Here is a 13,415-nt window from a genome sequence, read left to right as displayed (position 1 = left end):
AGCCTCTGAAAAATCCCACGTTCATGTGTATTTGCACCACTCACATCTAGGGTGAATATCTAGGCAAATCAACCATGACCATGAGCTCTTCAGAGAAGATACCATCTCTTGCCATACCTCTTGACTTTGGACTGGAGTGTTCATTTCACACTGGGACCCAAGGCATAGTCCCAACATTAAATAAAACCTGATTATTTCTCCCCTTCTCATTTGTTCCTTTTATAATGTTTCCTATGATGCAAGCTCCTTGAAGCCTGCATCCTCCCAGGGCTTCCTAATGGTTTCCCCACTCTACCAGATGAGATGTTCTTCAGATATTACTGTGGCTACTATGTACCTCTTCAACACTGTAATGAAGCAATGCGGTCCTCAGGGATTCAAATGAAAAGGGATAGCCCCACCTGGAGGAGAGACAGCTAAATGCTCCCCAGGCCTACTGTGTCACTCCTGCTGGGAAGCTGAGAGAGACGGCTCAGCAAGCCTAGTGCATGACAATTCACACTTATGTTCCTGGAGCAAAGCACTTCAGGGACGAGCGTGCACAGTCAGGAAAAAACATAGAATAAATGAGGCACTGCCTCCTTACCCTCACTTCTCTCCTTCTTCCTTCTTCAAAAATGTCACAGTAGATGGGCCATTTCTCTGAATAAATCACTGTAGATGACTGAAGAACGTCTAGTTTCATAGGCACATGTCCCACAAAAAATGGACCTTTTTAATGCTACACAATTAAAACCTAGAGATGCTATGGCCAGAGCATTCAGCTGACACCACTCCAGAAAGCACAAGGAGGAAAAGGAAGTGTCTTATAATTATAACATTTATTTTACAGCTTGTTATGTTTTCAGTGCAAAGCTTTCGTGCTTCATGTATTGGCAGGAAGTTTGCTAGACAGCAGTGCTCAAATGTAGAGTCATCAAGCCACCAGCTGGCCCTGATAGTAGCTTTTTTAGACTGCTTTAGTGTTGACCATGCCTTTTAGATGAAGAGATATCCTGGGGAGCACATAATAGGGCAACCAAACATCATCAGCTCAGGGACTGTGGATGGGCTCTGAAGCTCTTCACCTCTCCATTACTGGTTCCCATTTAGTTTGGTGACAGAAAGTCACTGCCACCTAATGGCTATTTTGTGTCTCATAGGAAAGTTCATCTGTTTCTCACCTCAGTTTACTAGAGGCTGAAGCACAAGTAGACCCACCACTGCACACATTGGCTGTTGTGGAGAAGAGTCCCCATTCACAGTTGCCTTTCTGAAGGAATGCCATGGACTGAAGGAATGCCATGGAGAGGTCCAGAGGACTCCTCTTTGCAGGTGCAGTCCACTTCCCTCAGGAAGAAAGTATTTTGGAACATCATTTAATATTTAAGGCACACAGTGTTACTGAATCACAAAGGAAGTCCAAAGACACAGGCTATTTCATTGGTCTGAACTATCCAGAAACTGTAGATTATTTTTGAAAACACACACACATGTACATGCATTCCTCTTTTTTCCAAGATCCTCCAACTGTGCAACTTCACTCAAAACTCATTTTGAAAATACCCACTCCACTGTGAGAAGTAAATATAGCAAAGCCAGGAAGAGCCTCAAGGAGCAAGTAATCGTATTCTGTATGATGGTGGCACAAGGGTTACACTTTCCAAATATTTGCCCAGTCACTGACAGCCCAATAATCATAAGTTTGAATGAGGAGAACATCCTCATTCTGCTCTCAAAAGGAGGACATTTAATTAACCTCCCCAAATGGCTTATCCCTGACAAAGCAATTTTGTAGCCAACAAAGTTAATTCAAGAATGGATTCCCACTGTCTTCTGAGATACCTTGACCACAGATCCTTTTTCTCCTTGCTGTCTCCTCTTCATTACAAAAAAACCAAAACTCACAGCAGTAACCTTTTGTCTTACAGAGGAAAACAATAAAAAGATGTTTTGCTCAAGATTTTCAATTGTGGCCACTTGTGCCAAAATCTGTAAGACACCTGAGCCATTGCAACCCTCTTACCACACCGACAACTCGGAATTCCACTGACACCAGCCCTTACACAAACTGCATGTTGTGACACACCTCCTGACTGACAGCAGGATCAACAGAAATTGATGCCAACAATGAAGAAGTGTCAGCCAAGACATCCAGATGCTACACTGAGAGGAACACCACTGGAAATGCCACATGATAGGCTGACTTGAAACTGAGAAGACAAACACTGTGAAGGACCAACATTCATTGAAGCAGAAGAATGTCAGAGAAATGTAGCCTTCTATAGAATAAAATGTTTTGTTGAGAAAGCAATAGGTAAGGAAATGGCACTGAGCAGGCTGCCCTCCCTCCTCAGGCCTAGTGCAAGCAGGACTAGAAGTGAAAAGAAATCCCCAAGCTTACATGTACAAAGATGTCCAGAATCATTTAATGAAACAGACATGAAATGAAGAAAGGTCATACCTCCCCTAATGCTCCTGACACCAGACCTACAGACATACGATGTCTTGGAGCCAACCATGGCTACCACTGACCTTGACATCACCACACTGGCAGTACTATCATATGCAGGAAAAGGGCCCACACACCAGGAAAGGACCCCTTACTTAGAAGAAAGATTGAGTTTCCAATGTGGTTGAGCCATCAGTGGTGAAATGAAGCAACCATTGGGAAGGACATAAAGCCCAAGCACATAAGGAGGTTCATCTCTGCCTCAGGCAGGGGCAGGAATGAAAAGTGGCTGTTGCTGAGGGACGGCAATGTGCGCCATCTGGCAAGTGGGTTCTCGTATCTCCTAGCTGACAAGAGATCTGAGGAGATGCAAACTAACCTCAAGACACACAGTGAATTCCCATCTACTGCTTGCCACTTCATGGAAAGTAGTAAAACACTCCCCATCTGCTGGCCATAAAAAGGTGCTGGGAACTGAGCAACTGAGGGGCTTAGAGTATTAGCGTCAAAAGTGGTTCACAAGGGATAGAAATATATAGTAAAATTGACAATAATTCCATGGAGCTAAGCAGGAACCTGGCTAAAAGTCCCTGGGGAAGCCATTTCCTTCTTAATCTGCTTTGCATTTAATTGTTTCCTAATGACTATGTCCCTGTTTGGCCCCAGTAGGCTCAGGGACTGGTGCTGCCACTGAACCTTCCCATCTCTCATGCAAGGTCATGGGTAATTTAGAGACCCCAGTTTAATGTCTCACAGGGAATCCATGGAGAACAAGTTAAGCATTATTTGCACTGGAGTAGCATCACCAGTATGCTGAGTAACTGGAGGAGATCCACAGGAAAAAGTGTTTTTCCACTTCCAGCTGCAAGCACTTCACAGACATACATGCACCTGCAACACTGGAGACGGAGGCACAAAAACCAGATTCAGACCTTTCGGCACTATCAGCAGTCCCACAGTCACCAAATCTCACACACTCACACACATACACCCTCCTCTTCTAGGCACAGCAACAAAACTGCATCTGGAAATCAGCAACTAATTCACACACATGCTTAAAAGAAAATTACAAACTCTCAGTATATAAAGAGCAGGTTAAGCTGGCCTCACTAGAAGGACAGAAACAAAGAGAACACAATGAAGGGCTGAGAGTACTAGAGATCTGTCCAGGACAGAAGCTAGTAGAATCAACATCTGGATAAGTATTGTTAAAACACAACACTTATTTGGGTGGGACATTCACATTCTGTTGGCCCTATCCAGTGACTAATCTTAAGTACCAACTCCAATAGGGTAACTTCTTACAAATCATTCTCAGCTAGTACAAGACCAACAAAATCAGCTACCACAGAGAGTAAAAAAAGCTGCAAGGTGGTAAAGACTTGGTTGCCATCCACTTAAAACTGAACGAAGATAAACAGTTTGGTGTGCCCAGGTCCAAAGTATCTCCCATGCCAAACTGATGCTTCACTAGCACAAGCTCTACAGGGTTGTTGCTGAAGAACCCACAAGTGCTGTTCCTGCCAGGCTCAGTGGTGGCACTCCATAACACCTGTCAACAGCAGGACTGGCCTCCACTGGTCAAGAGTTTCACCAATTCATGCTATGCCTGTGCCAACTTCCTCCTCTCTCCCAGCTCATGCGCCTGTATGAAGGCTAGCTGGCCATGCTGGCATGCTGTGCTTGCCACTGGCTCTGCCACGTGCAGGGGCTGACTAGTCCTGGCAGCTAGTCCTGGCTGCCAAGCAGGGAGGTCACAGCTCTGCGCAATGCTAGCAAACAGGGCCTTCCTGGCTGCTTGAGACATGGATTAACAAATCATCAAAACACGCAAAACAGAGGTTAATGAAAGCATGGAGATATATGGCAAAAGGTTATGGCAAAACAGCTGCTGCAAATTCTGCCAAAGGGTAAGCTGTCTGCAGTACCACAACTTGAGTGTCACTCAAGGAAACTACATACTACATACTTCAAACACACTATGCAGACTGGCCTAATCTGGCACAAGCTGTACTTCCCACTCCAAAGAGGCCGTGAGCTGGAATAGCAGAGAAGCCCCAGCTAACATACATCACAAGCACTCAACTGAAACTGGGTGTCATTCACAGCTCAATGAACTATAGGGCTATAGGCTGGAATGAAAGGTGTAGCACAAGATTTGAAAGGAGCAGTGGGAGTGCTTCTCTTCCTTCTCACTAGAAATGCTTTTGCTATTACTGCTAATTACTGATATCAAAACACAACAGTGTGTTTTGCAATGAGATGTACACTTCTTTGCACAATTCACATTTCCTCAGAGATCTGCAAGTCTGATTCATCTCTATTATTTCCTTTTCAACATACTCCTTTTACTTAAATAAGTCAGCCTTCGTCTTAGGGTCATTACCAAACAATATGCAGAATAAGAAAGCACTGCCAGGCCACTGTCAGCAGCTGACCACCACACAAGCAGTCTGGGCAGCAGAGATCGGGCAGCAGAGCCCAAATGCCAACACCAAGGACTTGAGTGAGCACTGGATGCATATGGCTACTTTTGACAACGGACCTTCTCCACTGGGCAATGCAAGTCCTGCAAGATGCTGATCTAATATGGGGCTGATATCTAACATTGCTGTTAACAAGCTAGTAGAAAGCATATTGAATTATTAAGCTGACAGCATTACAGCAACAAACCTGCGCCTTGGCGTTTCCAAGAAATGCAGTTCAGTGCTACTACCTACCTGTGATTTGAGGAATTCATACTCCTCTGATCCGTATGGGACACTCCGAAGAGAGGTGAGGTAGTCATAGGTGATAACTGCCGTCTGCAAATGAAACCAGAAATGCTGAGCAAGCTCTACAGTTATCAAAACAGTAAGACTTCTGTTAAAGAGAATGCACGTACCTTAGGCTTCAAAGTTCAGGCTCCACAGTGAAGCCTATGGCAACAGATTCATTAATACATTAAATGAAAATATTTTAATTTCAATGAACATTTATAAAAAGAAGTGCAGAGGCCTCATTGATATGTAGCTATATGTAAGCAACACTTGACACTTCTATACTATCTTCTATTTGAGATGCTCAAAGCATTTTCCTAATCTCTCAACAGCACCTTGCACAGCAGACTTCCATCTTCAGTCAGCTATCTGGGGCTTCCACAGTAAGGTCTGCTGCTAACAGAGGCCATCCAGACTCAGCTTGTGCCCCATCAGTTATCCCACATTTCACAGCTCCAAACTGCCTAACCTAAGCTTGCTCTGGGTAGAGACACAGCAGAGAACAGATTGAAGATAAACTCAGATTAGCACAAGCAGCAGTACTTTTGAGGCTGTTCAACTGCACAAAGGACTATGGGGGCAAAGGGTCAAATACCCAATTACAAAACCAGGACATGGGATCCAGCTCAAGCCTGTTAGTTAGACATGGCCACAGACAATGGAATTATATTCTTAAGTGCCTTAATGAATTCTGAAAATAGATCTAGGGTATTTCACAGTTCCTATCACTGAAGTTCCTCTTTCCACAGTCAGAACATCAGCGAATGTGAGAGAAACAGAGGACATTTCTGGAGAGAGAGAAGGGAACGTACACCAAGACGAGCCTGTCCACTATGTGCCATTTGAACTTCAAGATTCTTACCGGGAAGAACCATTTGCATAACTCCCACTGAAAGTCAAGTTTCCCTCAAATCTCCCTACTGAATGGGTAGCATTCCATTCTGGCACAGGATACTAGCCCCACCTTTCACCATAAAGATGCCCAGGAACGGCACAAAGTACGGTCAACATATCATGAAAGCCAGGGAGGCAAAAGAAGCAAACCTGGTTTGACACAAAGCCAGCAGAACTGACAATAGGGAAAGAGTCAAAAGCTCAGCAGGGCATCCAGGAGTGGACCAAGCTGGGAATTAGGGACAAAAAGACATACTCCCTCCTTGTGGAGGTTAGTTTCTCATGTTTCCTGTTTTCCAACTTGTAAACTGAACACAGCAATTTTTTTTCTGGTTTTTCAGGCTCTCTTGCCCCTGGTGAACTCAGGCACTGCACAGCTATAGAGACCATTCAGAAGAAAAATTTTTCAAAGCATCTTCACAACCTCAAAGAACAACTTTGAAGTGGAGGGAGGTTCAAATCAGTCTTGCACGAAGGCTTGAGTTGGTTCTTATTTTATCTCTGGTCCACAAGGGTAATTATCACCTCCAACTCAAAAAAAAGCAGCTAACAGATTGGCCTGTATTACAGAGGAAGAGGGAATTAATTAAGCGGTTGCTAATTACACTGTAATCTTAAACACTAAATTAATATTATGATGATCCTGATAGGCAACTCTGACATTGCCAAATCCCTCCCAGTGTCTAGCTGCTGCACAGAATGTTCCTTCCACATAACCAAAACAACTCATATACTCTCAAAAGAATACAGCAAATGCACAACGGCTCTGCCAGGTTTCTAATTTTACCAGAATACAGAAACGCTCTGCAGCGTGATGCTGCCCACACCACTGACTTCGTTCTCATCCAAGACTAGTGCTGTCATTCAAGTTACAGTGTGAGACAGAAGCTCGAAATTATAAAAAGATATACAAAATCAACCAATCCCTCCCTTTACAAATGCCAGATTACTTTCACTGAGCTTGCATCCTGCCCAGTGTTAAATGTCCCACTTAGTATCAATGAATTGTCAACACTGTACACTCTCCCACTGCTCCTAAACCTATCCTCAGATCTTACCAAGTCATGGCACAATGTTCCCCTTAGCTGTCTATCCATACATAAGAGCCAGTTCCCTAAACAGAGCATTAAAAGAAATTTTCTGCTAGTGAGCTTCATCAAGTTTCTTATGGAGTCTGCAAAGAACTAGTGAACCAACATGCTTGAAATGCAACCAGACTCAAATCTCTCTAATCAAACTTAGATAAAATCTGTCCAGTCTCTCACAGTTGTATGTCAGATTCCTTGATCCTCATATGTTCTCTTCTCCAGGCTTCTCCTTTGTTTTGTTTGCCCCACTGTAACTTTTCTTTAAGTTTTGTGTCTGCTGCTGCTGAACTTATCAGCTCTTAAGAACTGCAGTCTCTTCATTACAGTCTGCTTTTGTCTGGCTATGGTTCAATGATGGAGTCAAGTACCTAGGCTAAAAAGCCAGGGCAGGGCTAGATGAAGGACAGATGCTTTAGGTCCATGTAGATGTCACCAATATCCAAAATCATTTGTTTGCTACAGAGATTTATCTTCTGCAAAAAGAATAATCCCAAAGCTGAGCTTCTTAGAAGTAAACTTCTGTTCTACTGGCTTCACCTGGTCCATGGCTAAGGAATGACAGCAGTTCAGGCTGCCTGTGCTCAGATGAGAGCTGATTTCTGACTGTCCAACAATGAGCAGGGAAGGCAGAGGTCACTGGTGCAGCAAGACTAGTGAATCTCTCAGAAGCAACTCAAACACATGCAGTCATACATACCAGAGGAAACAGAGAATTCAGGAAGAGACAGAACATTCTTTTTTTTTTAAAGTATCCACACAGCTTTAAATGAATGCTGCCATCACCTACAGAAGACTGAGCATTGGTGACTTGGTTTTGGGGTCACTGCTTGCAGCTAGGGGTGCAGGGTCCTCTAATGCATTTAAGAGCAGGACCAGTGAAGCACTTTACAGCCAATGACTTGTGACCTCCCTGAAGGCATGAAAATCAGGCATGTCTGTGATTTGCCATCATCTAAAGCAAAGAATATTTCCTTTCCCCTACTTCCTATTCTTCAGCAAAGTAATCTCTCACCATCACTCAAAACACAGACCAATTGCACAACCTCATCACTGGAGCTTCTCACTTATTTTTGTCTTAACAGTAGACTACCACAAAAACAGTGCCTTAAGAAATACTGAGAAACACTGGTCCAGCGGGCAGAACTCAAGGACACACTGGAGAACCCAAACACCCCGAATAACAGATTCTCCTCCAGCAACAAGAAGCTGCATTCCCTCTCCATGCCTCAATTTCCTGTGCTTTAAAAGGGAAAGACCTGCTCCCTGCCACCAGGCAGCACTACCTTATGGTCAGGGACAGAGCATGAAGCTTAGCACTTGTTAAGTCAGAAGGGAAGATTACAGTTTCTATTCCTGCCTTCACCCTTTCAGAATAAACATTCATTTTTTCACAACAGTTTATGATGCTGCACACACATGGCACCTGAGCCAACCCATAGAGCTTGTTTCTTATTGCATCTGCCCTGAGGAGCTAACTCCTTGTAAAACTCATTAACAAAGTGCTTAAAAGTCACAGAAAATTCAGACAGACAGCTGCTTACCACTGGGGGTCTGTAAATGATGGAGATTGTGGCCTGAAGTGACAGCTGTATAATGCAACTGAGGTACATGGAGACTGATACCCTCTCCAGAGTCTCTGCTCTCCATGTTCCTGGCTGCTCATGGATTCATCAGTGAACATCGTCAAAGAGAAGGCAGCAGTCTCCATTCCCAGTTTTCTGAGAAATACCAGTGATGCTAGGCAGATACAGCATTCATTTTACACATCTGGAAACCACTCCAATCTCAGAAGTATGTAATTGCCCATCCTCACTTTACTCTTGCTTTGAAAATGATCCTCAAACACCAGTCCTTCTCTCCCCAAATCTCATACCAAGGGTCACAGGGCAATGGTTACCCTAGTTTATCAATACAACCAAGATACTTATAACAAAATATAAAAATGGTATATGCAGAGAAGAGGGTTTGCACTCAGGCACTCTTAAAAGGCAGCAGGACGCTGCACCTGGGCAACCGACCTTAAAGAGTGGCTGATAAAAATGAGGGCCCAAATTGAGCTCTTGCTCTGAAGGTCCCACCCTATCCAAGGAAGCAGAGACAGCTGTCTGCAGCTTGATATCTCCATTTTCTCTTTCCAAAATGTGCAAACAACAGCTGTATTCCTTACATGCTTTCACCTCCTCTATCCCCACTGTGTCAAGGACTTGAAGAGCTCCCCACAGACATTCTGATTTCCTAAGCCAGCTGCCAACTGAAAATGCACATAGGGAATGCAGAAAATTCCAAGTTCTTGTTAACTTCAATTCCCTTACTCATCTAGCAATCTTCCTGCACACTGCTACTGTAGAACTTACCGTAGCAACGGCTCGGCCCACACGAACAACTCCAAAATCATTAGGATCCAGGAACTTGTTTCCATACAGATAGATGCCAGAAGCAGCTGCTGTCAATGAGGCGAATTTCAAGGCCCTTAGTGCCATGACTGATGAACCCTGCTGAGACACAAAACAGCAACTGTAACATCTGATAAGGACTTAGTGATCTGATGCCTAGGGCCCCAGAGGACCTGACAATCCAACTTTTAATTGCTCCGTTCCTAATAACCCACTGCTAACACCGCCCCAGCCCCCAGCAACTGAGGGCAAAGTTGCTCATTGCTATTCCTAACTCAACAGTGTATACATTGTATACAAATCCAGAAGCAACCCACTGCTAGACCTTGCATATATGCAGCAAAACATTTGTTCAGGATCCCAAAGGCTTTTCAAGGAGACACAACAGGTGGACAACCAGAAGGAAGCATGAGATCACCAAAAGTCAAATCTGATCCTATCAATAGGCACTTCTTAACAAAAAGTTTTGAAGACAGTGTAGGCAGATTTTAAGGGGACAACAAAAGATTTTAAAAAATCAGGATTTCAAAAGAGCTCGTGCAACATCAAGAACACCCAAAGCCTGTTAGAAACTCTGCCAGGCTAGTTCTAAGAGTTCCACACTGATGATGAGTGGTCTTAGGAAGAGGCAATGCATCCCAGGACATTGTATGCCACTGAGCAGTGCCAGACAACCACAGAGAATGCAGGGGATGGGGGACCTGATCAGAGTAACCAAGTGAGATCTGTTTTCTCATTATCACCATCCCATTCAAGTGCCAGACAGGGAATGTACTGGCAGAACAGTCATCTGCAGGAATTTAAGCCTATTCCTAGCTCTGTCACAGGCCCAATACAGGCCTGGAGTGAGACACTTCTCAAGCACTTTTTTTTCTGTGAGACGATGGTGGGGAATGAACACATTTGGATCACTACACTGATTGTTTGCGGTATATAAAGTAGCATAAACATGTAAGTCATTACATGTTAATATATATATATTCTTCATTTCCTTATGTCATCACAGAGGACTCAGATACAAAAAAAATAACAATGAATTAGGTTGTCTTTCCTCTCCCTGTGGCTGGTATTGAGCAGAAAGTATGACTGACCATTCCTTCTGCTTCTACCACAAATCAAAAGGTATTGGCACTTCTCTGCAAGCTCTCAAGAGCACCCTTGACACAGTGCAGGCTCTTACCCCATCAAGATGGAGTCTACTGAGTCTACTAATCCTCCCACTCCTAGGCTTGACTGAGAAACTTGCCTACTTTTCATTGTGAAGCAGGGTCAGCCTGGCTTGTGCCTTTTCTCCTGGAAGCCTTGTAACCAAAAAACACATGCAGTGACACAGGTCAAGTCATTCAAAAACAGTTCACAAGAACACAATCAGCAAAATAAGCTAATATAGCAGAAGAGACCTTTGTACATGAACCTTAGCTAAACTTTATTTATTTCCTTTTATTTCCTTACAAACCCTAGGTAATTGTGAGGCAGAAAAGCTGAGACATTCTGTCAGTGCCTGTCAGAGCTGCCTGCAGCAACTCAGCTCTTTCTCCGGTCAGAATGTGTAGCTGACTGACCAGGACTTCTTTGAATCTATGATCAAACTCAACAGAAAATAAACCTGGGCTGCAGCCAAAGGTACTTGCACTTCACAAAAGAAGTCACCCTCCTTCCCCTGCCTCACTGGGATTCTAGAAATTTTGGGGTTTCTTCCAGCAGGACCAATCTTTTTTTGTAGAGAGATCGCTTGTATCCTCTATCACCTTCAAAAGTGATTTTCTGCAAAGCGTTTTATTTAAACCATTTGTGATCCTTGTGCATATCTGTAAAATTTCATTTATTGAAAAGTGAAAGGTGCAGTGACACAAAATATGCCTCTCTTTTTCATTATTTTTTCCTTCACTTTCTCAATTACTGAAAGAACACTTTATTGAAAGCAAGATGTAGCTCCATCTGTTCTTGCATCTTATTCCTACCTGAAGCTATAATCTGCAGTTTGTTACATCACATCTATTGCCATACCCGCGAGCTGTACGTCATCAACAGATGATGGGAACTTTAGGTAGCAAATAAACAGGCAGCGAAGCTGAATTCCTCAGCAAGAAAGTTCCTACTTTCATGCTTAGCGTGTTGTAGCAATAAAAAAGGGAATAATTAAAACCCCTCCAATATAAGGCACAGAAACAGAATTCTCTGAAGTAAATTGTATTTCAAAGTCTTGCATAAGGTATAGAGGAGCCTTTTCCATGTAAATGAGCCATTACGACACCCCTAGGGATATCTTAAGGGCCCTGTCAGCTGGGAAAGAAGCCTTGAGATGTCACTGCCTCTGTTATTAAGCGCTGCCTTGATGGATCACCTCCAGCTCTTTTTCACCTAGGTGAGGTAGCTGCTTTGACCTTCACACAACTTGGCGCACCTGAGTGTCCCTCGCGTTACAGCTAGGCTTCTCCTATTCGCACCAGGAGCAGCCGGGACGGTGCCGGTTCCCCGTCGGAGCCCGAAGGTGACCCCACCGCCACCTGCCAGGCTCGGGAACCGGCGGCGACCGCTCACTGCTCCGAGGGCAGCGGGGACCCAGGGCCGCTCCAAGCGCCAGCCAGGCCGCTCCGGCCCCGAGCGCCTCCGCCGCCGCGCCCGAGATTCGCCCCTGCAGGACACAAGGGGCCGGCGCTGCCTGCTCTCGGTTCTCCGTCAGCCCAGGCCAGGTCTCCCTGAGCAGCGTCCGCGCCCCGCGCCGATCCCGCCTCCACGAATAGCCCCGGCCTCGCCGAGCCCTGCGACAACCGGGTCCCCGCCGCCGGGGCCGCAGCTGCGGGCGGCATTCGCCGCCTGGGCCCGGAGCCCCGGCACGGGCCGAGGCGGCCGCGAGGGCGGTGAGGGCGGGACGGCCCGGGCGCTCCAGCGGCGCTCGCAGCGGCACTTACCGACCGCCTCGCCGGCACTTAACTCGCGCGCGCCCCACGCCGCTCCCCCCTCTACCTCGCACACAGTACGGCCCTGCCCCGCGAGGCACGCCGGGAAATGTAGTCTCCCATGGCGGCCGCTAGGAGGGGCGGGGCGCGGTGGGACTGCAAGGGGCGGCCCTGGGGCGAGCCCACGGCGGACCGGCAGGGGGTGCTGCCGGGCGTGCTGCACTTCGACGGCTCCCGGGCTGCGCTGGTGCCCCCGCCCTTGCTGCGGGGAAGTGTGCAGCTCGCACCGCGGGTTGCAGGATTGCTACCTCCTCCCGTTCGGTAACTGCAGGGTAACGCAGTCGAGCTTTGTCAGTGGGGCTCCCAGAAAACCCATCTTCTGCGTGCTTAAAAAATATCACGCTTAAATTAAATTTCACACTTGAATTAAACTTCACATTCTGTTTCACAGAATCAACTACGTTGGAAAAGACCTTTAAGATCGAGGCCAGTAACAGTACCTTGTCATGTACTTGTGTCACTAAGTGCCACATACAGTCTTGTCTTAAACACCTGCAGGGAGAGTGGCTGCACCACCTCCCCGGGGAGCCCATTCCGATGTTTAATCACCCTTTTCAGTGAAGAACTTCTTCCTAATATCCAGACTAAACCTCCCCTTTAACAGCTTGTGTTCTCTTGTGGTATTGCTGGTTGCCTGGGAGAAGGTGCCAACCCTCACCTGGCTAGAGCTTCCTTTCAGGTAGTCGTAGGTGATAAGGTCTTCCCTGAGCTCCTTCCTCTCCAGGCTAAACAATCCCTGCTCCCTCAACCACTCTTAATAGCACTTGTGCTCCAAAGCCTTCAGTGGTCCAAGTAGACAACATCCACAGTCTTCCCCTCATATACCAGGCAGGTCTCCTGGTCCTAAAAGGAAATAAGGTTGGTCAGGCAAGGCTTGCCCCTCCAAAATC

General features: G+C 45.7%; 1 protein-coding gene across 5 annotated transcripts in view; it reads right to left on the bottom strand.

Annotated features, from left to right (window-relative positions):
- The window catches only part of ADCK1 (aarF domain containing kinase 1), a 75,676-nt gene extending 63,073 nt beyond the window's left edge, over positions 1 to 12,603 (bottom strand). The window contains exons 1-3 of one of the 5 annotated variants that reach the window (XM_063399083.1): positions 12,478 to 12,603; positions 9,527 to 9,664; positions 5,152 to 5,235 (exon numbers count right to left, since the gene is read on the bottom strand). In XM_063399083.1, the coding sequence (XP_063255153.1) occupies positions 5,152 to 5,235; positions 9,527 to 9,652 (210 nt within the window). In that variant the 5' untranslated portion in view covers positions 9,653 to 9,664; positions 12,478 to 12,603. The other 4 variants (XM_063399081.1, XM_063399084.1, XM_063399082.1 and 1 more) reach the window with 4 other exon arrangements.
- Between the last annotated feature and the right edge of the window lie 812 nt (positions 12,604 to 13,415).

This window comes from Prinia subflava, chromosome 5 (genome assembly GCF_021018805.1).
Source record: "Prinia subflava isolate CZ2003 ecotype Zambia chromosome 5, Cam_Psub_1.2, whole genome shotgun sequence".
NCBI lineage: Eukaryota > Metazoa > Chordata > Aves > Passeriformes > Cisticolidae > Prinia > Prinia subflava.
The sequence above is the reverse complement of the archived record's forward strand: the minus strand, read 5'-3'. Positions and strand labels throughout refer to the sequence as shown.